The 24,957-nt window shown below is 47.7% G+C and overlaps 1 protein-coding gene across 2 annotated transcripts in view; it reads left to right on the top strand.

The window, feature by feature from the left end:
* The window catches only part of BPI (bactericidal permeability increasing protein), a 30,467-nt gene extending 10,208 nt beyond the window's left edge, over positions 1 to 20,259 (top strand). The window contains exons 6-15 of one of the 2 annotated variants that reach the window (XM_081034103.1): positions 1,782 to 1,845; positions 3,229 to 3,320; positions 6,262 to 6,438; positions 7,527 to 7,586; positions 8,634 to 8,801; positions 9,887 to 9,954; positions 12,157 to 12,199; positions 14,735 to 14,798; positions 15,876 to 15,952; positions 17,907 to 20,259. In XM_081034103.1, coding sequence (XP_080890229.1) covers positions 1,782 to 1,845; positions 3,229 to 3,320; positions 6,262 to 6,438; positions 7,527 to 7,586; positions 8,634 to 8,801; positions 9,887 to 9,954; positions 12,157 to 12,199; positions 14,735 to 14,798; positions 15,876 to 15,952; positions 17,907 to 17,945 — 852 coding nt within the window. In that variant the 3' untranslated portion in view covers positions 17,946 to 20,259. The remainder of the gene's footprint in view (positions 1 to 1,781; positions 1,846 to 3,228; positions 3,321 to 6,261; positions 6,439 to 7,526; positions 7,587 to 8,633; positions 8,802 to 9,886; positions 9,955 to 12,156; positions 12,200 to 14,734; positions 14,799 to 15,875; positions 15,953 to 17,906) is intronic. The other variant, XR_013992288.1, reaches the window with a different exon arrangement.
* Positions 20,260 to 24,957: the final 4,698 nt, after the last annotated feature.

Raw genomic sequence — 24,957 nt, 5'->3', positions numbered from 1 at the left:
TTTCCTGGGAGGAGATCCAGGAGGCATAGCGAGGGGTGTGCCACACTGAGTGTGCGACTGCTGTGGGCAACCGGGTGCAGTCCTGGGGGCGGGTCTCAGCGGAACCCGGAACACACGCCTCAGAACTGCCCCAAGGGGTAAGGAAGCTGGGATGTTTATCCGCCAACCCTCAGCCCTCTTTGGTTGGGGCTGTTACTGGCAGGTTTAATTCTTTGGCACTTGGGAGCAAGGGTGCGGTGACCTCTGCATGGACCATAGCAGGGGCCATGGGATGGCATAACATGGCTCTGGGGGAGCCTGTAAATGGAAGGAGCAGGGAGCCCAGAAGGAAGCCTGGAGGAGCTCCCATATCCAAGAGCAAAGAGGAGCTCATCAGGGTGTCCCGGGAAGAATAAGAGAGTGGGAACTGTCCTTGGTCCTGGGACTCTGGAAGGAGCATTTCTAGGAGACAGTGATCCACCATGCCAACAGTGGAGAGAGGCAAGGACTGGAGAGACTCAGCTGGATTAATGAGGCGAAGAGACTTGGGGTGACACTTGGAGGGAAGGTAGGGACCCCGCTGTCCCCAGCCCCAATGCCTTCAAGTTAGGGAAGCCTGAGATTTTAATCCTGTTTGCCAGCTATCTATGCTTCAAAAGAAATAGCCCCAACTATAGTGACATAAAGCAACTACCTACCACTTTATAATGTTCACGTATTCTGTGGATCAGGAAATTAACAGGCATGGTGGGGTCAGCTTAGCTCCATAATGTCTGGGTCTCATCTGGGAAGACCCAAAGCTCAGGGCTGGAACCATCTGGAGGGGGCCTCTCTCATGCTTATGGTGCCTGGGTTGGAAAGACTTGGAGGCTCGCTCAGGTGGGGCTATTGACAGGAGCAACTACCCGTGACCTCTCCACGGAGCTGGTGCTTCTCACAGCATGTCACTAGGTTTCCAGAGGGAGCAACCAGAGAAGCAGCCTTTCAAGAGACAAAGTGAAAGCTGCACAGCCTTTTATGATCTTATCTCTGAAGTTACACAATGTCCCTTCTGCCATGTTCTTTTGTTAAAAGCAAGTCACTACACCCACCCTGATTCTAGGGGAGAAATCACAGACTCCACCTCTTGGTGAGGTGGAGCAAGACCCTAGTCCAGAAGAGCAAGTGGAGTGGAATATATAACCTGCCACATTCCATTTTACGGATTAAAAAAAAAAAAGAGTTCTAAAGAAGTGGAGTAACTTTCAAAGTGACAGAATTACCATGTGACCCAGGTCTCAGACCTGTGCTTGTTCCCCTGTGAGTCATGTGAGGGGCAGGGAGGGCTTCTCTGGCCATACTCAGCAAAGGTGAGAGGTCCCACGCAGACTTGAGCAGAGGGCCTGCACCTAGCTCCCAGAAACACAGATAGGAGAAGGCTGACCACTGAAACCTCCTGTTTGTTTTTTTCTCCACTTTATCCTGCAAAGGATCTGAGGCAGCAAAAACAAACAGATAAAACAAGCAAACAGAAAATCCCACATTAAATAATAGAAACCGTAAATATCCATTACGAAAGTTCCACACTAGAGTAGGAAATAAAAGGCAGATACACAGGTCACCCAATCCTATACAGTTACTATTTCTAAGCTGCATGTTGGACTCTGAGCTTCCTGGTAGCTGAAAAGAAAAGGGAAACTTGATTAGTTTCATGATTTTCAAGGAAACATTCCAGGAAAGCAAAATGTGTCCAGATCATTATTCCCAACGCACATTTTCCACTGCGGGCAGCCCTCACTGATCACTTCTTTTGTTCTCCCTAGATCTGCAAGGCTGTGACCGATTCTGTGTCCTCCAAGCTGGAACCTTATTTCCAGACACTGCCAGGTGAGTGCTGGGTGGGACTGAAGAGGCTAGGATAAAGCGGGGAAGAGGGATGCAGATAGAGAGTCTGATGGAGTTAGCAATTTTCTAGACAGGCCTGGATCTGGGTGGGAATGGGTAGAACAGATTATTTTCAAATGGTAGTTAGCATTGGATCCCTGTAGTCCAGGTCCTTGTGGCAGGTACAGAAGGAGGTGGAAAAGCAGCCCACAACCACTCATTCCCCTAGCCTTGTAGGGGCCAAACAACCAAATACCTTTAGCTCTCTGAGGCCAGACACACATAACTGGCCTCAAATTTGAGGCTCGTCATTTCAACTTCCTGCGCCTCAGTTTCCATATCTTTAAAATGGAGACAACTCTCTCTATCCCTAAGTGCTTGGTAAACTGTGAAGAGCTGCAGTATGTGCGAGAGGACTGCTCTGGCTGAGTGCACCCAGCAGAATTATCTCCTCTTGGCCTCCCAACTTTACCACGAAGAAACGGAGGCACAGAAAGGAGCTGTGACTTGCCCAAGGTCAGAAAGCCAGTAAGAAGCAGAAGCAGGCTCCAAATTCAGGTTTTCTGATTCCAGAACCTGTGCCCCAAACTGCTACCTGGACTCCCTCTCTGGGAAATCTGGCGTGGCACACATAAAGTCCGTGCCCACTGACAATGCATTACCTTCCTCCAGGCACCACCCAACCCCTCCCGGGGCAGAGCCAATACTGGGGATGTTCAATGCAGTTCCAGTGTCCAAGGTTTGGCCTCATCAGACAGGAATAAGATGTTGTTTTGAGTCCTAGCTCTGTCACTCACCAGCTGTTCCATCTTGGACAAGTTGCCATTTTTGAGCCTCTAACGTGGGAAGGAGGAGCTAAAGGAGGAGCCAATATTCATTTAATTCTCATTGATTACTACTGGGAAATAGAGAAACTGTTCCAACCTGAGCCAACCTGGCCTCAGCCTGGGATATTATCACTGCTAATATCGAAGCCTTCTGGCTGTTGAGCCCCTACCATGTGCAGGGCATTGGGCATACACCTTCTCATTCACTCCTCCAGCACCTGTGAGCCACGGTGATTACCTCATTCTACAAATGATAAAAAGTGGCTCAGAGAAGCAAAAGGACATGTCCAAGGTCATATAGAGTCCGATTCAAGCCCAGGTCTCTCTGCTCCTTGACACTGTGTTTTAGCCTCATCTGGGGGGAAGATGGTGTCTGTGAATGTGTGGTTTGTGTTCATTTTCCTTTAAAGGGAGCTGGGAGCGGGCTCCCTGGAGTAGGTGTGAATGGAACTAACAATGCAGTTCTTGATTCAACTTTAGGGGATGGTAACCCTGCATCCCAGGCCCCAAAGACACTGCCATGGGGAGCCAGCTCATGGTCCATCTTCTTTCCCTCTAGTGACAGCCAAAATAGATGATGTGGCTGGAATCGATTATTCGCTGTTGGCACCCCCTACAGCCACAGCTGAGACCCTGGATGGGCAGCTGAAGGTGAGACTCACTCTGAGAATCATATGCCCTCACTCCAGGGGCCTTCCATCCCCATTTGAAACAAATCTTACAATGACCCCACCCCTTTCCTCTCTGTCCTCAACCATCACCACCCCTGCTCCACTCTCCACATCTTCCCCTGCTGCAGTCACACTGGCCTCCCTGCCATTCCTGAAATGCACTGTGCCTGCTCTCTCCCCTGGGCCTTTGCGCTTACTGCTCCTTTGGCCCAGGAGGCTCTCGCCCAGTTATCCACATAAGCTCTCCCTTCCTTCCTTCAAGTCTGCTCAAATATCCTCTCCCTAGAGATGCCTTCTCAGACCATTGTTGCTGGAATAGCTAGCTCCCTCTTCTTCCCGCATACCCTGCTTTTTTTTTTTTTCCTCAGCAGCACTTATTACTAACACATACAGACAGAATCACGAGTTTGTCTCCCTCACTAGGAGGAAAGAGAAGGGGCTATGACTGCTTTGTTCTTTACTGTGTGTACAGCATCTAGAACTGCGCTTGGCACATAGTAAGTGCTCAATAAATGTTTATTGGATGAAGTTTCATTTCATGCCACTTCCCCGTCATTCACCACCTTCCAACCAGACACCTTTTCAATACATCAAGCTTGTTCCCTCAGCAGGGACTTTGTCCTATGCTGTCCCTCTGCCTGAACTGCCCTCCCTCCCTTCCCCTCCTTTACCTGCTGGCTTCTCCTTACAATCCAGATGGGTCTGTGCTAGATGTCACTCCCACAGCAGCCTTCCCTTGACTGTCCCAGGTGGAGTAGGTCTCACTCCCTGAACTCCCTCTGGGTGTACCTCATTCAGTCCCTCTCCAATTTGTGATGCTTGTTCATTTATTGTTTACTTGTTTGTTCTGAAACACATGTGTTGTAAAAAAGAAAATGTAGAAACTATAGAGAAGCAGAGAAATAAATACATAGGAAGGAAGAAATGAAGGGAAGAAGGAAGGAAGGATGGAAAAGAAAGAAAGACAGAGAGATTACCCAAATATTACAACTCAGAGAATGCACTATTGACACACAAATTAGATCCCTCCAACCCTCCAGCCATTGTCTAGTCCAAAAAACAGGAAAATATACCCATACATGCATAAAAGATACAGAAACAAATGTACAGAAAAACCACATATGTGGACATAGACATAAATACATACATATTTTTACATGAGTCGTGTTGGACATATTGTTTTATAACTTTTTAAAAACAGAACTATGTCTTGTGAGCACCTTTCCGGGATGTCCTCCTGTAGCCCTTTTACTGGCTGTTGGGTCGATCAATAGACAGCTTGTGATAAGGACAGTGCCCCTTCCTAGGACATTTGGGCTCTTGTCATTTTTCCCCACAAATGTAAGCAGAGCTGGTAGCTGGATTCCTGCCCATCCTTGAATATTTCCTAGAAATAGAATTGCTGGACCAATAGTATACTTTTTAAAAAATATCTAAGTAAATACAGTCAATAATATTACAGTAATTATGGACGGTGTCTGGTGGGTACTAGATTTATCGGGGGATCACTTCATAAATTATATAAATACCTAACTACTGTACACCTGAAATGAATATAAAATAATATTGAATGTCAAAAAAATAGAAACAAAAAAAGAAAAAAATATCTAAGTAATACAGCCGAATAAAGGATTTCAAGGATACAAAACTGTCCCCAAAGAATGAGAGATGAAAAAGTCCTGTTTCCTGCCCCATCCCCCCACCCCTTGAGAACTAACCCCCCTCCAGGTTCCTGCCCAGAAGTAATGACTGTCAGCCCTGGGGGTGTTAACCTTCCAGTTGCTGGTTCTAAGTATTCGAGTACATGCCCATGAAAACCATCTAGATTTTCCTGATGACCTGTTTCCCTGAATGGATCCATACTGTTCTTCCTCCCACTGGTTTTTCTCACCTAACAATATGTCTCAGAGAGGAGTCCTGGTTGGCACACACGTCCATCTTACTATTTTTAAGAGTCACATGGTAATCTACAACGTGGGTGTCACAGTTATTCATTTTCAATGATGAAGTGATTCAAAAGTATGGAAACTATGACACACTCTCACATACCCACCACCCACATTTAAGAAATATTACCATTCTGTCATGGTTGCCTCTGATTTTTTAAAAATGAAACATCATAGAAATAAATAGCTCAGGCCCCCCTGGACCCCCTCTCCAAACCTGCCCATCCCACCCCCCTGAGGTCATTGTGTGTCCTTCTTGCCTATGTTTTTGTACTTTTACTCCATATCTATGTCTGTCAATAATTCTTACACAGTATGTTTTATAGGCCTTTAAATTTTACATAAATGGTACCCTACCATATGTATCCATCTGCAATGTGCTTTTTTATAACTCAGAATTATTTTTTTAGCTAAATAAATGATTTGCTTTTGTAACATGGTGCCAAATTGTTCTTCAGATACATATGAACTATATTCTCCAGCAGCATACGAAACTCTCACCCAAAACTGGATAATATGGATTCAAAAAACACCCACAACACAGAAGAGTTTACCTCTTTCTTTAAAATGATTGTTAATTTGATAGATTAAAAACAAACAAAGAGAAACTGTTGTTCTTTTAGTAGAATTTCCGTGCTTCCTGGCAAGATCGAGGCAGAGCAGGTGGAAAGGTTGAATGCTCGGGTTCAATTCCAGCCTGGCACTTACCCCCCAAGGGGCCTGGGGCAAGTCAGTTCACCCCTCTGTGCCTCAGTGTCCTCTCCTGTAAAACAAACACTATCGCACCTACCTCACAGGGTTGGCGGGAAGAACACTTAGACACTAGCACCCAGGAGGCATTTGATGGCTTCTGGCCGTAGCTTTCTCCTCTGTGAACGCATGGTTGGTCTCGTCAGCCTATTTTTCCCTGGAATGGACACACTGAGTTCTAATTCCTGAAGGATGCCGGTCTCACTCTGTTGCCTCCACCCCCAGGGGGAGTTCTTCAGTCTGGCCCACCGCAGCCCGCCCCCGTTTGCCCCGCCGCCACTGGCCATTCCCACCGACCACGACCGCATGATGTACCTGGCCATCTCCGACTACTTCTTCAACACGGCCGGGCTCGTGTACCAACAGGCTGGAGTCCTGAACCTGACCATCAAGGACGACATGGTAAGGCCGGGCTGGGGGTGGATGTGGGAAGAGAACTCAGAGTGCAAGGGATGGTCTGGATTTGAGTCTGTTCACACTAGAGGAGATCAAGTTCCGGATTCTAGAGTCAGCCCGACCTGAGTTCGAACATCAGCCGCTCTTTTCCAGCTAGGTCACCTTTCAGGCAATTATTCAACCTCTCCGAACCTCACTTTCCTCATGTGTAAAACACGAAGAACAGTATCTTACTCCAAAGGAGGGTAGTGAGGATTAAATGAGATATAAATGCATGAAAAGCACTCAGCCCAGGCTTAGCAGATAGGAAGCACTCGATGAGTACTACAAGTGACAGCCAGCATTGACGGGGTACTTGCCACATGCCAGGCTCTGTAATCCAGTCTTAGCATCATATCATCATCATCATCACCGCCCTCATTGTCTCAGTCTATATATTCGTGGCTGAGTCCTGCTCTGGGCCTCAGTTTACCCATCTGTAAAATGAGAAGATGACCAACCTCTCCAGAGTCTAGGTATGACCTGATCCCAACCCAGTCACCAACCGTGTGGGTTTCCTCCTATGCTGCTCCTGAAAGAGATGCCAGATTCTCCTTCTCTGTAGGGGCACCTCAGGGATGCTGAATCCCCACCTGTTCCCTGCAGAAATAAACAAAGACCACCCGCATGAGAACTCTTCAGAGCAAGGGGGTCAGCCGCCATCACGTGACGTTTGGCAGAAACTCAAAGACAGGCAAAGGGGTGGGAAAACTTTGTAGTGAGGAAGAGAGGGCTTCAGGGATGTGCTTAGGGACGTTACAGACTTGGGGGAAGCTGGATGTGGGTTAATAGAAGCTGGGCATCCTATGTGATTAGTTTGGGAGCATATTTGACTTTTTCAAGGGCAAAAAGAATTGGGAAGCTGGCAGTCACTGACCAGTCCTGACCATTCTGGGTTGATTGCTGCAAAAACTGTGGGTCAGCGTTCCACTGTCATACGTGGTCTGGCCATTGTGTGTTTGTATATTCAGTCTCTCACCCATCATATGGAATTTGCCCACCCCAATCTATAACATAATCCCCCAGAATCCTTTTCTCTTCTTCCCTTGCTACAGATTCCAAAGGAATCCAAATTCCGACTGACGACCAAATCCTTTGGAGTGCTCATACCCAAGGTAAGAAAAGGCCTCCTGTTTCCTTTTCGTCAGCTCATGAAGTAGTCTGGGGGCGCTAGGAGATGTAGTCCCTTTAGGCAAGGAGGCCAAGGAAAGCCTTTATTTCAGCCTGTTCAGGCTGCCATAACCAAATGCCACAGACGGGGTGGCTTAAACAACAGAAAGTATTTTTCAGTTCTAGAGGCTGAAAAGTCCAAGATCAAGGTGGCAGCTGATTTGTTTTTTTGGTGAGGGCTATCTTCCTGGCTGGTAGATAGCCGCCTTCTAGCTCTGTCCTCAGATGGCCTTTCCTGGGAGTACATATGGAGAGAATGACCCCTTTGGTGTCTCTTCTGATACGGACACTAATCCTACTGAATCAGGGCCCCAGCCTTATGACTTCATTTAATCTTAATCACTTCCTCAGGGCCCCATTTCTGAATACAGCCACACCGAGGGATAGGGCTTCAAGATACGAATTTGGGGGGGACACAAACATTCAGTGCTTAACAACCTTTCCAGTTATGACACTTCCAGAAACTTTTACACAGGAGGTACTGGTGTGGAGAAGGTGTCACTGAGAAGGGGGCCAGGGAACTGTCTTGAAGCTTAATTTGCATAGCAATCACATTAGCTTTACTCAGACTGTGAGTTTACCTGGGGGAGGATTAGAGGTCAGCAAAAATGGGGTGCCACCAAAGCCCTCCTCATTCTCCTTGAAAAGCCACCACTGCTTTCTGAGGAAGTAACATTCGCACTAAGACCCGAGGGAAGGGAAAAAGCCAAGCTAGGGAAGAATGGAAGGACAAGCATTCAGGGAGAGAAAACAGAGAGTGCAAAGAGTCTTAGGAGGACAGCAGGTCGTATTTAAAGAACAGGGGTCCCATGTGGCTGGCATTAGGCGTGTGGAGTGAGTCTGGCAGGGCACCAGCTGCCAGATCATGCAGTCTTTAGATTTAGTCAAAAAACGATGGGAAGACATTGGAGGTGTTTATGTGGGGCCAGGACAAGATAAAACAATTCAATAAAATCATCCCTTTTGTTGGCTGTCCCCACGGGGGCGTGCAGGTGGCCAAGATGTTCCCTGACATGATGGTGCAGCTGTTCATCTGGGCGTCCTCCCCGCCATACCTCACCGTGTCTCCCGCTGGCCTTGCCCTCACCCCTGCTGTGGAGGCCCAGGCCTTTGCTGTCCTCCCGAACTCCTCCTTGGCCCCTCTCTTCCTGCTTGGCATGGTAAGCTGTTCCCGGGTGTAGGCAGATGGGGAGCTCTGGACAGGGTTGTGAGCACTGCCCTTGGAGTCAGGCGACCAGTGTGACTCCTGCCCAGATTCAAACCCAGACTATGTGGCTGGCTCTAGGGCCTGCGACATACTAACTGCTTCGGGCTCCGACAGGAATTCATCCATTCGATTATTTATTCCAACATTGGCTTTAAATATGGGTACTGTTTCTGATTCATTCACTCAGATCTTTGGTCATTCAATTATGCATTTGTGTGTTGTTCATCTATTCATCAATTATGAATTTATTCAATGACTCATAACTTGAACTATGCTAGATCTTTTCTGGTGCATAGGGGCACTATTATTCATTTATTCATTCACTTCTACCTCTGCTCAATTGAGCATTCCTTTGCACATGATTGTTCATTCATTCATTTATTCATCCACACATATCTAGGTGTATTCCTTCATTTGTGTTTTTAATCCTTCACTTATTCAAGTTTTTATTCCATTGTTGATTTGTGCATTCATTCAGCGGATCCCTCTGTCACTCCACGAACATTTGGTGGCACCCAGTCCCACCACTGGGAGTGAGGGCCAGACTCTCTCCCCACCAGGAAGCACTCACAGGCCTCAGGCAGATCTGCCCAGTCTCGAACTGAGACCCCTTTTCTCTGCTTCGCAGATTAAATAGGTTCTCAGGGGGTCAGCCAAGGTCACACAGACAGCAGGCAGGAAAGCTGAGCTGGAAACCCCGGTTTTCTGACTCAGTAAATATTTGCTGAATGCGTGGCTGTGAGACTAGGGCTGGCCTGGATTCCAGCCCTGCAGTCTAGCTCGCATAGCTCAGGAGTAGCCTGGGAACTTGAAACAGTCTTGGAAGCCGGGAGAAGATAGTTTTTGGTCAACAGTCCAGGACTCATCCACAAGCATGGAGCAAGGAAGAGTCCCTTCCTCCTGGGTTTCTGTGGGTGTGACCTGGGAGTGTGGGCTCCTCTGACGGCCTCTCTGAAGCTGATCCTCTAGTCTGGAAGGCCTTCCACAGCCCCCAATCCCCTGGGTCAGGACTTCACCTCTTAGGCTGTTGCTTTGCAGACTACGAACGTTTCTGTGGAGGTTGGTGTCAAGTCCGACAGGCTTGTCGGAGAGCTCAGCGTGGACAAGTAAGTGGGCCCTTGGGGACGGGAGGAAGGGGCGACCCATTCATTCTTAGTGTCCGTGGACCTTACGATGTGCCAAGCACTGTGTCATTGCTTTCCTGTTCCCCCTTCACATGTAAGCTTCAAACAGTGTGCAGAGGGCACAATATCCCCATTTTGAAGACAGTAAAACTAATGCTCAGAGATGGTGACTTGCCCAAGGCCTCACATCATAGGGTGACCAACCATCTCAGTTTACCCAGAGTGTCCCGGTTTTGCCCTGCAAGTCCTGCGTCCCAGGAAACCCCTCCATCCCAGGCCCACTTGTGGCTGCACAGTGCCCGCTGATGATTTCATTCCACACTGAACCACAGCAATCCTCAGCCACCCCACGTCCCCGACCTTCCGTGGCACTTGGAAAACCCACTTCAATTTCTTCACCCCCATCCTTGGGACTTCGTCAGCCCTCTCCTGCTGGGAGACTCTGGGATCCATGTGCCTGGGTTTGAATTCCAGCAGAGCAAGTTGTGGTTAGGAGTTGGGCTCTGACGTTGAGGCTGCCTGCATTTGAAGCACAGCTCGCCTTGGCAAGCACCAAACCCTCCAAATTTCAGGGTCCCTGGCTCTAAACTAAGCCCCAAAATTGTTCTTTGCCAACAGCATCATCGTGAGGATGAAATGAAGTATTAATATGTGTCTAAATGTTTGGAACACTTCAAGGGATAAAATAAGTGTTCAGTCAGCAAGAGGGAAAGAGAAAGAGAGATACACAGAAAAAAAGAAATGCGGGGGAGAGACAGAGAGACACTCAGAGAGAAAGATACAAACACAAAGGAAAAGGAGGAAGGGGAGAGACAGAGAAAGAGTGAGAGTAAGAGACAGACAGATGGAGAGACGCATTAAGAGGGAGCCTGTCAGAGAAAGACAGACACAAAAGCAAGGAAGAGGGAGAGACAGAGAGAAGGTGATAGACAAAAGAGAGAGAGGGAGCCACTTGGAAAGAGTAGATGTGATAACTTCAACACTGAGACCTGGAATCTACCTCTTAATCACGTTCACACTGTTTAAATTGAGCCTTGATCCACATTCCTGCCCACACCCACCTTCTCCCTGGCACAGAGCTGTCCTTCTCAATCTTGACATTGGCTCCTGAGGTTTACATGCTGCTCATTTCCTGTGGCATCATGTTGACAAGTGTTACTGCTTTGGAAACATGTGGATTTAATTTTGCTTGAAACACCCGTGGGCCTCTCAAGCAGAGGAGCCGGAGAGGATACAGCTGGGTTATAGCTGCGCACAGACTTTCTGAAGTATACAGGGGTGGGGGTTGAGAATCCATAGGGCAGGAGTCCTGGGGCTCCCTAGTGGTGAACAAGAGCAAGTTTTGTGAGTTTTCAAGCTTTGTAGGGTATTGGAGACAAGAGCTTTTGCATCAGGAAGATCTGTTTGAAATGTTGCTTTGCTAATTGTTAGCTGCGTGACCTTGGACAGGTTGCTTGACCTCTCTGAGTGTCAGTTTTCTCCTCTGTAACTTGGGAGTGGTATGGTCCTTGCCTCTTGAGGTCTTAAAGGAATTCATTGGGCTAAAGCACTCAACGAGGTGAATGATACGGATTCAATAAGCAACATTTATTTCCCTCTTTTTCTGAGATCACTGTTAAAATGCCATAAAGGCTATAAAGAAGGGATAATTTATTGGCTCAGGTAATTGAAAAGTCAGAGGGTTTCAGGCAAGGGTGGATACAGGTGATTAAATGATATCTTTGGAACTCTGACTCCATCTCTTGGCTCAGCTATCCCCTATGTTGGCTTTATTTCTTACTAGCCTGTCACCAATTAGTGGCAAAAATGATCACCAGCAGCTCCCTAATTTTCCTGGAGAAAAGATAGCATCTCATTCCCAGTCCTTCTGGCAGAAGTCCTGGGGCCAACTCTCATTGGGCCAGCAAAGGTCATAGGTCCATCCATCCCTGAAGCAATCACTGTGGCAAGGAAGGAGGACTCTGCCCTTTGGCCAGCCCATCCCAGAACTCAGCACTAACAATGCAGAGAATGGGTGACTTTCCCAAAGGAAAAATCAGGGGGCTATAACTAGAGGAAGGGGGTTGGGTACTGGATGGAAAAACCAGGCAACACCCAGCAGAGTGGGCCCCTTCTCGCCGGTAACTAAACTCTAGTATGAGCTAGGCAAATGGTGGTCTCAGCTTCCCCAACCCCTTTTTACAGGCTGTTCCTGAAACTGAAACACTCAGACATCGGCAACTTCTCGGTGAGTCTGAGGCCCTTTGTGGCTCCTTCCTTCCCCTGACCTTGAGATGACTGTTCTTGGCATTATTTCAGGAGGCCACTGGTTCATTTGCATATAATTTGCATGTGAAATAATGATGGCAGGGGCTTTGTGGGCAGAGACTTGAACTGGAATTGCTTGGGCAAGTCACTTCCCTTTTCAGAACTTCCCCCAAAATCAGGGACAATCTTTTCCACTTGAGTTAGTGTGGTGTGGTTTAAATGGGATTGAATGTGCGCAATCTGGTATGGATAACCTGCTCAACAAATGTTTGTTGAATGAACCCGTAAATTACTTTATTGAGTACCCAGTAGGTGGCAGACACCGTTCCAGGTGTGGGGATATGCTCATGAAGAAGACAGGCAAACCACACCTTCTGGAGCCTTACATCATAGTAGAGAAACAGACAATAAGAAATGAAGATTATTTCAGTCGAGATCAACAGTATGAAAAACAAAATGGGGGTGGGAGAGACAGTGATGAGAAGGCTGAGGGTTAGATGGTGTGATCAGGGAAAGCCTCTCTGAAGAGGTGATATTTGGGCTGAGGGAACCTGCAACGGGAATAGCAGGAGCGAACGCCCTGGGGATGGCTCACCCCAGGCCGTCTGGACTAAACTAGATTGTGTTCCCAGGGCAGTGAAAAGCAGTGAACCGTTTCATGCAGGGAGTGACAAGATCTGATTTATACCTTTATGAAAGATGCCCCTGGCTCGGTTTAGGAGAATGGATTATGGGGAACAAGAGTTAAACCACGTGAATCAGCGGGGAGGTGGGTGCATTTTCCTCTGAGAGAGGATGGGGGCTGGGATTAGGCCAGGAAGAAGGAGAAGGATGGCGGATTGGGCACATACAGTATGTTGGACATAGTATTAGACAGAACTTGGTGAGAGACCTGATGTGTGTGGTGAGGGAAAGGGCAATGAAGAATAAGTTTTGTCTTGAGCAATGGCATGAATAGCAGAGTCACTTACTGAGATGGAGAAGGGCAGGTGGGAGGGAAACAAGCAAGTATCTTGCCAGCCCAGGTGGATGACTGCGCTACCCGGGATCACTGCCCGTCATTAAGTAGACTCACCCCTGCCTCCCTTACCCAAGGAGGGCACTGGTTGCGGGTTGCCCACTAAATAGCAGCTCAGATGCTCTTCAACAGATGACCTGAATGAGTTTTGCCCCGTGACTTTCATGAGGAGTCGCAGCATGCTGATTCTGTCTACAGTTTTACTACATGTGGCCTGAACCTTCCAGGGGTTCTTGTTGAACCCCTGGAGGACATTTCCTTGGATCTCTGAAATGTCCCCCAGGATTCCCACCTAGTGGATACCTTGTAATCTACCCAACCCCAAAATCAGACCATCCGAATGTTTCCTCCAAATCTAATGGAAACCCAGCCAGCCATTTCCATTTGATGAGATTACAGCAAACACAAGGACACAAAGAAGCCTCCCCGTATTTTCATGGATTTACGGTTGCCAAGGCTCTCTTGGTAGCTTGACTCAGTGGGTAACTAACTTCTACTTCTGCAGAAAGTAAAAAATTTAAGTTTCTAGAAAGACACCACATTTGATGAGCCCAGAGAATTACAGCCTAGGGAAGGAAATGATTGTTCCAGGAACAAACATGTACACATTTCCAGGTTGTAAATGTCACCATAGCAGTCAATCCTCTTGAGGGTGTTACGTTATTGTTGAACTTTTTTATTATTGCAAAAGCAAAACATACACATTGTAGAACAATCAGAAGCTACACATTTGCAAAATAGAGAAAATAAAAACCATTTCCTATTTTTACCACTTAGTTAATAATTCGGAGGATATCCTTCCTGACCTTTTGCTACGCATATATAATGACAAAATGGAATCATGTGGTTTCTACAGCCCGCTTTTCCATACTCAAAAATATGTCATGAATATCTCAGTGATGATAAGTATATTACTACAGTGTCATTTATAACTGCCGCATAGTATTTCCTAGTATCAAAATGCCACCCTGTCCCGCAGATGATTCCCCAAGTGTTGGACATGTAGGTTGCTTTTAATTTCTTGTTTTGGTTATATTTATTACTCCGGTGAGCATCTAAGTTTCTGCCCACACCCTTCATCATTTCCTTAAGATAAATGCCTTAGAGGAGGGTTTGCAGCCCACCAGGCACACACATTTTTAAGGCTTTTGATGAACATTGCTGAATAGCCCTCAGAGAAGTTGAACCAATTTGCCCTCTAGGCCACAGTGTGAGATAATGAGATTACACAAAGGTTTTTCACATTTCACTCTCTGCTGACCTTCCTTACCTCTGCCTTGTTCCTTATAGTCTAGAACTTGGTTTGTATCTGGAACCCTTAGGGCAAAAGAGATCATTTCTGTGAACTTGATCGGGCCGCAAGGTTTTCACGTCATCGCTTGGGTCCGTCTCTCAGCGGTTTTCCATCTGGCAGGTTGCCCCACATGGGAGGGAGGGTGACGGAAGACTACAGATGCCTCAGTGCCCTGACGTGGGTCCCGTCCTCCTGATTTCTAGGTTGAATTGCTGCAGACCATCATGAATCATGTGATGCCCTCTGTTGTGCTTCCCAAGGTTAACGGTAAGGAGCTTTGGAGAAACGATTGATTTTTAGTCCTACGGGAAGTCAGGGGGTCAATTCCTAGAGCCCTCTAATACCTGGCCCCAGTTGTGGGGGCTGAGGGATATTCACCTCAAATGACCTCAAATGGCCTCTGACCCAGAAAAGGAATGGAGAAAAGGGACCCCACCTGGGTGGAGTTCCTACCAATCCTTACGCCCATCCAATCCTTGTGATAGCCCCGTGAGATGGGGGATTATTAATATCTTCAATTTTCATGGGAGATCAGAGAAGTTAAGACTTATTCCAGGTCACAGAGCAGATGAGAGATGGAGCTTGGGTTTGATCCCACTTCTGAAGCCAGAGCCCTCAGTCTTTTTTTCAACTCTGGGAGGAGGGCCAGGGAAGTAGGCGCTTGGCTAAGGGCTTATGCTCGCCACACTGGAAAGGCTCCAGGCAGCCTGCCCCTAACTTTGCAGAATCAGGAGCAATGGTACACATAGAGACCCAAATAATGTGTAACTAAAATATTTAGACATGGTAAATTAAGACAACAAATTATTATATAGATTAAGACATCCTCCCACCTTAACAAATGTAGCTTCATAATGACCCAGGAGACCAGGGTTGAATTTAGAATTCTCTGGAGTTCCAGTTCAGAATGTGGTGATATGGGAGGAGCTGGGCCCTGGCCACTGCCCATCTCTGGTTTCATCCCAACATTGAGGTGCTTCAAGTGCACACAAGTAGGTACCCCCAATCACAAGTCCATGGGCTGTCCATACCCCTGTGAGCGGCTGCCCGGGTCACTAAGGCCTGGTGTCTACCAGCAGTGCCATCCATCACCCTCAGGAGGGCAGTCACGGGCAAGACTCCTACCCAGGTCCTGGATGTGAGTTGGGGTGATGGGGCAGAAAAGCAGGGGTCCCGGGTCTCTGGACCCTGGTGGAGAACAAGGTGGGAGACTCCAGGGGAGGCTTCTTTTCAGGCCTGCATATCCATGTCAATCCCCATCCAGAGCTGGGCAAACTGGTTCAGGCTCTCTTGGGCTCCCGCTGCCTTCTCCTACCCTGATCCTTACCTCAACCTCCATTGCAGAGAGGCTGCAGAAAGGCTTCCCTCTCCCTCTGCCTGCCCACATCCAGCTCCTCAACCTGCTGCTTCAGTCTCACCAAGTAAGTACCAAAGGTCTCTTTTCACCAAATCTGCCACCACACAGCAACCTGCTGCTGAAAGCTTTCTCTATGCCAGCCTCATGTCAAGTGCTTTCTACCCTTGCAACTACCCGTGAAAGGTGGGGACTCTCAGTAAACAGAGAAGGAAGACTAAGACTTAGAAATACGATCCAGCCATTAAAGCCCAGATCCAAAGCCAGGTTCCTGCTTTTAACCGTTGGCTGCATCATTCCCACATAAAACTTGGTAAAAAAGGAGCTTGCTGGGTGGCCAGAGCCACTTTTCCAAGGTGCCTGCGTTTAAATATTGACACGTGTGTTGCATGCCTTCCTTTGCATCCAGTGTTCTTAGAGGCCCGTGGCGTATAAAGCGTGGTCAGCATCTGGCCAATTTAGATACCAGAATGGATGGCCTCCTCCTGACTTCCCCCCAGCCCGACCTCCAAAAGCATTAGACACTATTTACCCCGTCCTTGGGAGATTTCTTCTCTTAGCTTCAAAGAACCCCCGCCCTGTTTTCCAGCCACTCTCTCTCCATATTTTTGCAATCTCTCCTTTGCTGCTTCCCTTTCCTTCCCCAGGGAATTCCCCCAGGGTTTCTGCCCAGGCCTCTGCCTTCCCCCACTACAGGCTTTCCTTGGCCTTCCTCCTTCCCCTTCCTTCCCTGAGGGAATTCCCCTAGGGTTTCTGCCCAGGCCTCTGCCTTTCCCCACTGCAGGCTTTCCTTGGGCACTTCCATCAACTCGGTCTATTTTTTAAAATATTTTATTGGGGAATATTGGGGAACAGTGTGTTTCTCCAGGTCCCATCAGCTCTAAGTTGTTGTCCTTCAATCTAGTTGTGGAGGATGTAGCTCAGCTCTAAGTCCAGTTGCCGTTTTCAATTTTCAGTTGCAGGGAGCACAGCCCACCATCCCATGTGGGAATTGAACCAGCAACCTTGTTGAGAGCTCGCATTCTAACCATCTGAGCCACCCTCCTGCCCCTCCTGAGGCTCAGCGGCAGCTCGTTGTCTTCCATCTAGTTTTTGAGGGCACAGCTCACTGGCCGATGTGGGAATTGAGCTGGCAACCCTGTTGTTCACAGCTCACACTCTAACCAACTGAGACATCAGGCAACCCCCACCAACTCAATCTTAACAGCCACCTTTGTGCCACCCCGTGCCTCAGCTCCGTTTCCAGTTTCTTCTGCACGCCAGACTTATGTATCTGCAAGCTTCCTCAGTGCCTCCACCCTGAGGCCCCTGAAACCCAGCATGTCCCAACGAAGCCAATCACTCTGCAACAAAACTTTCACCTCCTGTTGCATTCCTTACCTTGGTCAATGGCTTTCCTGACAGACTCATGGCCTTGATGGGAAACCGCTTTCACCCCAATTCTTCGCTCTCTCTTCCTCCCAACGTCCGTTCAATCCCCAGTTCTCTAGACCAGGGAACTAATGGGGCTAAGAGACTAGAAACTTAGTTGAGAGAGCAGAGGAAACACGACCCCTATGTTCCCCACATTTTACCAAGTTCATCCTTAAAAAAAATTTAAAAACGCCCGTGGCACACTTTAATTTTTTCATTCCTGAAAATTCTAAGTGAAGGGCACGAAGACCAACAGAGGTGGTTTTGCAGCCTTGACTGGAGCGAGGACTCCCTTGAGCTGCCATGTGGCTGGGATGATAAATGAAGGCCTCCAGAGCTGCCCCGGGGTTTCCATGTCTGAGAAGGAAACAGCTGCCAGGGAAACTGCCGACAGATTCACAGGTGTTGGCAGCCACGGATGCGCAGACCCCAGAGGCGAGACCTGGCGGGCCCCCCATTCACTCCTGCCTTTCTGTCAGCAGAGAGGCCCCACTCTGCTTTCTCCTTTCCAACAGGCAGACTCCCAAGTTTCCTTCGGAGAACCCAGCAGCCTCACACTCACAAGGGGTGCACTTCTAGCTGATGACAGCATTCCCCTCTCTCCCTAGGATTTCTTGCTGTTCGGAGCGGATGTTCACTACGGCTGAGGTCACCATGGGGACTGGGAACTGTCAGCCACACTGAGCCAAGAGGCTGTCAGCACCCGTTCCGGACGGACCCGTGGGGCACAGGCCACCTTTCTTCAGGCATCCCTCTCTAGCTCTTGACCTAGAGATCCTTGCAAACTTCTCTGAACTCAGGTTTAGAAAGGATCTATAAACACGAGAACATTTCCCTGTCCCTTAGAAATGTGTGCGGTGTATATTTTCGGGATTATAAGCGTCTTTCAAAGGCTAAGCCCGCACGGATATTTCCTCCAAAAATTGCATTTTAATTGTACCCACAATATTTCTCTGGGTGCTTCACCAAAAAAAAATAACCAAAAACCCTGTTTTTTATTTTCCTGTGAAATTCTGTGTGATGGTATTGTTTCTTGTTTTATGTCCATTCATTCATTCACTGGCCATACCCAGCATGGCCTGTAGGACCAGTGTACAACACAAATACGGATGCCTCTTTATTTCTCTAATTATTCTCCTCAGCCCTCACACACCTTTGTTGGCGGCCCAAGAGTGCTTGGGGTTTACTTAGTCCTGTTGTTCCTTCCACTGCCACAAGGTGTCACTGTTGAATGCAATCCTGCACAGCATGTTTCCCCTGACCCACGCTTGGGCTCCAGAGTGATGGTTCCCTTAATCTATGCTCTCCTCTCCTGTCCAGCCATTGGGCCCAACGCAGAACACTGGGCCAGGGGACAGAAGCCATTGGAGTTTTCAGTCAGTCACATCCTCAGCTGCAGTTAGCACTTCCCCATGACTCTCCAAGCTGGGGTAGAAGCCAGATAACCAGGCCAGACGGTCCTTGGGCCCTTGGAGAGTTTCGTCCAGGGCTTTGGGACATTTCCTGCCGTGGGACTTGAGGTATGGCTATCTCAGGCCATGAGATGGGTCCTAATAGCATTTTACTTCAAATTGATTGTGTACTCCTGGAAGGCCCCTTTGAGCTGTTGACATTTGGTCTGAGACCAGAGGGATGAGGAAGAGTTTGAGGCTGGCAGCAGAGTGATTTAGTGTTTAAAATGCTTTGTTGTGACTTTTGAAAGCATCGGAGAGGCAAGAGTGGAAAAAAGTGGGCACAAATTAGGAATCTGTTGTTGTCATTCTGACTTCATCCAGGTTGGTGATAGTAACAATGGAGAGAAGCATTTGTGATGATAAAAAGCAGATATATACAAGGTATTTAAAACTTTTTGTTTTTAAAGAAAAATGTACATGTGTCTGCAAACATCATCAATTCTCTATTAAATGGAGGTAGAGGCTCTGGGGGCCACACAGGGGAGGAGAGGAACATTGATCAAGCATAGCCCATGAATGATTTCATTGAATCCCTCAGCACGCTCCATCCCCAAGGTAGGAAGGGTTCAATCCTTCTAGATTGGATCACTCTCTCCGAATCACACAGCTGGCAAGTGGCAGACCTGGGATTCCCACCCTCTCTGCCATCAGAGCCCATGCTCTTTCCACTCCTCCCAGGTGTCAAAATCTTGTATGTTTGGCGCTTGGCATGTTTAAGGTAGGACAGCTATGTTCAGTTGCATAGGTTGTGCACTGTAAAAACGCACAAGGCTGAGGGAACAAAATCCTTTCTCTAATTTGTCCACCCAGAGGATGTACCTCTTTCTACTTGTCTAGTAGGGGCTCTAAGTAGGAACAGAAAACCAGCCAGTGAGACTAGAAGGAAGACAGTGAGTGGAAGTATACCATGGGATGAGGCTGGGTCTTAAAGACTCTATAGGACTCTGGATTTTGTTCCAAAAAAAATAAATAAAGGAAGCCGTTGGAGAGTTTTGAGCAGGAGGATAACACAATCCAATTCACATTTTAAAAAGACCCTTCTGACTGGAGGCGGGAGCAGAGCAGATAAGTACAAGGAAACAACTCTGCCTTCCCCCACCCTCACCTCCTCTCCCACCATGCTCTTTGGACATAGCTGGCCCCCTCCCAAACATTCAGACGGCCCCTGCCCCCCTCTGTAGGAAAAAAGTGCAATATTTCTTGTGGCTAAAGACTGCTGAGTGGAACACACTGTGCCCTGGGGACCTCTCTCTAATGGCTGAGAAATAGGCAGTTGTTTAGAGGTGTGATGTGAGGAGCATTCCCCAAGACAATCCAAATTATCTGCCAGGCTGCCTAGAAACCACTATGTGAGTGGTTTCACCCTTCAGGCTAAGCATTGCCTGCTCCACATGGCTGCTGGTGTGTATGAGGTTTCTTTGGGGTGGGGGGTTGTTTAAAGTGTTCTAAAATTAGACTGTGTGGATAGTTGCACAATTCTGTGAATATAGTAAAAACCACTGAACTGTACACTTTAAATGGGTGAATGTTATGGTATCTGAGATACATGTCGATAAAGCTGTTAAAAAACAAAAAGAATTGCCCGCTCCAGACCAGCTCAAAGCTCACCATTTAGGCAGCTTCCCTTCTGGGTGAAGCTTGGGGTTCCTTTTGGAAATGGTGACATTAAATAGGATGAAGGGGTACCCTATGTGGAGAGACGAGGGGGTGGGTCATGAGGAAACAATCCCTGTGTTCACCATTTTGCCACATCCTGTTAATGGTCACGAGGGCCCCTGCCCTGGGCCAATCTCTTCGTGCTTTTCACCTCATTCAATCCTCATGACACCCCCAAAGGTAGAAGAGGGGCCCCCATTTTCCAGCTGAGGAGTCTGAGGTTTAGGGAGGTGACATAGGCTGCCCGAAGTCACTCAGCTCAGTGTTCAGAGCCTGGGCTGTGGCGTTACCTGGGCCTGGTTTCCATGGTCAACCCAGTCCCCCAGGAGCTGCACAACTTCCCAGGCGTTACTTAACCTCCCTGGTTCTCTGTTTCTTCCTCTGAAAATTAGAGACAGAAACCTTGCCTTTGTCTTTGGCATCAGGTTGTTGGGAAGAGTCAGCATGTCATTAAGAGGCTGTGGCATCCTGGGCAGGAGCATGGGCTGTGCTCCCCGGCACCTCGAGTTCAAATCCCAGCTCTGCTATTTACCAGCTGTGTGACTTTGGGTAATTAACTCTCTGGGCTTCTACTTTCTCATCTGTAAAGTGAGGATAATAGTACCTGTTGTTATGAGAATCAGATATATGTGAAACCTGTGGTACAGCACCTGACAAATCGTAATCAAAGTTAGCTCTAGACTGTGTTTCCCTGAAAATAAGACCTAGCTGGACCATCAGCTCTAATGCGTCTTTTGGAGCAAAAATTAATTATATTATATTATATTATATTATATTATATTATATTATGTTATATTATACCCAGTCTTACATTATAGTAAAATAAAACTAGGTCTCATATTAATGTTTGCTCCAAAAGACTCATTAGAACTGATGATCTGACTAGGTCTTATTTTCGGGGAAACACAGTACATTATTAAACCCAGTTCTTCTCCATAATGCTTGGCATACAATAGGTGCTCAATACATATTTATTTTCAAAATCTAGGGTTTGAATTCACGTGTGAGTGACTCAAAGCCACTATGTCGGTCATTCTCAAAGTATGATCCAGGGCTGCCTGCCTGGATGGGCCTGGCCCCAAGAATCAGAACTGCAGCCTGGCCAGAAATCTGGGTTCAGTGCTGAACTTACAGTGTGACTTGGACCAGTCCGTCTCCCCCTCTAGGTCTCAGTTTCCCCTTCTATAAAAGCAAGGGCCCTGTGGAATTCCAGGGAAAGAATCCAATGAAATGAGCTCTGGGAAAATATTAAAGAATCTTTCCTTGCTGAGAAATTTTCATGTGAACAGACGCTCCTTGGGGCACCAAAGCTATCAAAACGCAACGAAATGAGGTTAGTGCTGGGATATGAGATGCTGCCAACTGCAGAGGCCAAGGAGGTGGGGAGGGAGCGATGGCAGGATTCTCAGGTTCCTGAGAGTCCCCCTGGGGTGAAGGGCTGTGTATCCATATGGCCAGCCCTGCTCCAGGGGAATGCCTAGCATCGCAAGTAGGTGACACAATCTTCAAACCCCACTGGATCATCACGAACATGACTATTTTTCTTCTGTAAATTGACATGCCATCGGGCTTGTGTGTGTGTGTGTGTGTGTGTGTGTGTGTGTTTAACTACAGGTGATGGGGCTGGGAGAGGGGACTGCCATCAACGTCAAACCCTCAAATACAAAGTACCCTACGGGATCCAGCAGTGCTGGTCTTCGTATAGCATCGTTCTCTTCCAGCAAGAACTGATGATCTCAGGAGTGTGCCCTGGAGAAGTGCACTGAGAATAAAAATGAACAGAGTTAGAAACTTGCGGAGCTTGGAGTGAACTTGAAGCTCCTTTTGTCCTTGTTTTCAAAGCACAGTCCAACATCGGCACCACCTGGGAGCTCGCTAGAAATGCAGATTCTCGGCCCCTAAAGGAACCTGATGAATCAGAATTGCATTTTAATAAGACCCCTGGGATATACACACACACACCCCACAACATCTTTATCCATTCATGCCCTGATGGACACTTAACGTTGTTTCTATATCTTGGCTGCTGTGAGTAATGCTTCAATGAACATCGGAGTGCAGAGATCTCTTCAATATCCTGTTTTCATTTCCTTTGGGTATATACCCAGAAGTGGAATTGCTGGATCAATGGTAGTTCTGTTTTCAATTTTTGGAGGAATCTCCATACCATTTCCATCGTGGCCACATCGATTTCGATTCCCACCAATGGTATACCAGGGTTCCCTTATCTCCACATCCAAAAATTGGGGTACATGTATACAATGGAATATTATTCAGCCATGAGAAAGGAGATCCTGCCATTAGTAATAACATGGGTGAAATGTGAAGGCATTATGTTAAGTGAAATAAGTCAGACAGAGAAAGACAAGTACTGTATGATCTCACTTATATGTGGAATCTACAAAAACCAAACTCATAAAATCAAAGTAGGGTGATAATGATCAGAGGCTGAGGGTGGGTGGAGGAATTCAGATGTTGCTTAAGGGGACCAACTTAGAACTATTAGATTAATAAGTCCTGATGCTCTAATGCACAGCAGAGTGGTTAGAGACAATACTGCATTATACATTTCAAAGTTGCTAAGAGACTAGAGCTTACTTGTTCCCACCACAAAAACGAAATGATAATTGTGTGACATGCTAGAGGTGCCAGCCATCACTACGGTGGTCATCATATTGCAATATATAAATGCACCTCATCATCACCTCGCACACTTTCAATTTATACGTCAATTATATCTCAATAAAAATAAATGTATAAATAGATAAATAAACAAGGCCCCTGGATGATGTGAGAAACACTGTCCTGGTCTAACACGTTCATTTGTATTTGGTGGGAAAGTGAGGATCAGAGAGGGGCGTGGTTTGCCCCGTGTCACACAGTCCATCAGGAGTGGAACCTACACAAGAACCCAGGTTTCCTTGCTGCCAGTCCTTCCCATTTGATAGCTCTGTGTTTTAGCACATGCTGCTCCCGCCCCCTGGACTGTCCTTCGCTCTCTCCTCTGCAAAACCTCCATGTGATTTTCAAGATTTTTCCCGATGTCACCTCTTCACGGAGACTCCTTTGGTGGCAGAGCATGACTTGCTGTGTATTTTTAGTTTTCTCCTTCCTTCTCAGTCCATTGTACCCCATAAGACCTATCCAGACCTTGGGAAAGAAATCAGATCTCTCCACAAGAGGAAGGCATTTGCAACAAAAGATCAATAATGCAGAAGAAATGTTAGTTGTGCCAATCCGGGTCAAGCAGGAAAACAATCCAGCTCAGATGTTTCGAGGGATTCTAACGAAGGGGCTGTTTGTAGAGCTGGGGGACAGGCTTAAGGAAACTGGCTAAGGATATTGAAGCCACAGAAACTAGCATCCTTAGTCTTGAAGAGCAACGAAAGGAGTTGGTTATCCAAGCCCAGTGAGGGCGGGAGACCTGGTGAGGGATTCAGGAGGGACACAGCCACCACCAGAGCTGAGATGCAAAGCGAGGGAGCAGGAGAGAACTGCCCTGATCCCTCTCTCTTCCTGATCTCTGACCTCCTGCTCTGTGGCCCTTTGGCTGAGCAGAACTTCAGATGGGGAAACTGAGTCACGGAGTGCCCAAGGTCACCCCGTGGGCAAGTCAGGGTTCAAACTGAGACCATCTGGCTCCAGAGTCCACGCCCTTAACCGTACACTGTTTTCTACCTTAAGTTCATTCATTCGTTTGACAATTCTTTAGTATGTGCTGCTCAGTATTCCAGGCACTGGGGTTTCCAAAATTCTGGGTTTTCCCAGAATTCTTTTCTACCAACACTTTTGTAATCAGAACACAATAAATATCGTTCTTGTTGAAAGGGAGAACATTTTCACTACTGTAGGACTTGATGGTGGCAGGAGCAGCGGCAACTATGGCTTTCACGGAAGTGGATGGACAGGCTGGTAGAAGAAAGGCCTTGGGGGCTCTGAGCAGCACTGGTGTCATGCTGCTGCCAGGGGCCTCTTCTGGATCCTGGGTCACCTCTAGGGATGTTGAGCAGGAGTGGGCACCTGTGGGGGTGGAGGCCTGGCCTGGGGCCACATGGCATGCTGGCCTGGACAGGTGTAAGGTCAAAAGGTCATGGCTGTGGGAATTCCCAACACTGCAAATGGCCCCCAGCCTGGGACATCCTCAAACTGCTGCCAGAAGATGACATCTGTATCCTCTCCATTCTCCAGACTGTCCTCTTCCATTCTGTAACCTGGACAGGCCTATGGGAGTCACCTGCACTGTCCTCCTTATTTTCAGAGGGAAACTGAGGCACAAGGCGGCAACAAGGCTTGCTGAGGGTCAAATGGTCTGGCAGGGCTAAGCCAGGTAGGAACCCTGCCTTCCCAACTCACAGCCTAGGACCCATCCTCACCTTGGCAGGCTGAGTCCAGAAAGCAGACATCCCCCTAGCTAGCTGAGTTCAGGGAGAAGATGCCTTCAGGGTGGCTGAGTCTGCTCAACCCTGCCCTAAGGAACTCCCAGGCTGGTGGGGTGATAGACAGAACCCCACAAGCCTCGACCTCATGATGGGAACACCAGAGTACAGAA

This window comes from Rhinolophus hipposideros (assembly GCF_964194185.1).
Source record: "Rhinolophus hipposideros genome assembly, chromosome: 22".
In the NCBI taxonomy this organism is placed as follows: Eukaryota; Metazoa; Chordata; class Mammalia; order Chiroptera; family Rhinolophidae; genus Rhinolophus; species Rhinolophus hipposideros.
The sequence above is the reverse complement of the archived record's forward strand: the minus strand, read 5'-3'. Positions and strand labels throughout refer to the sequence as shown.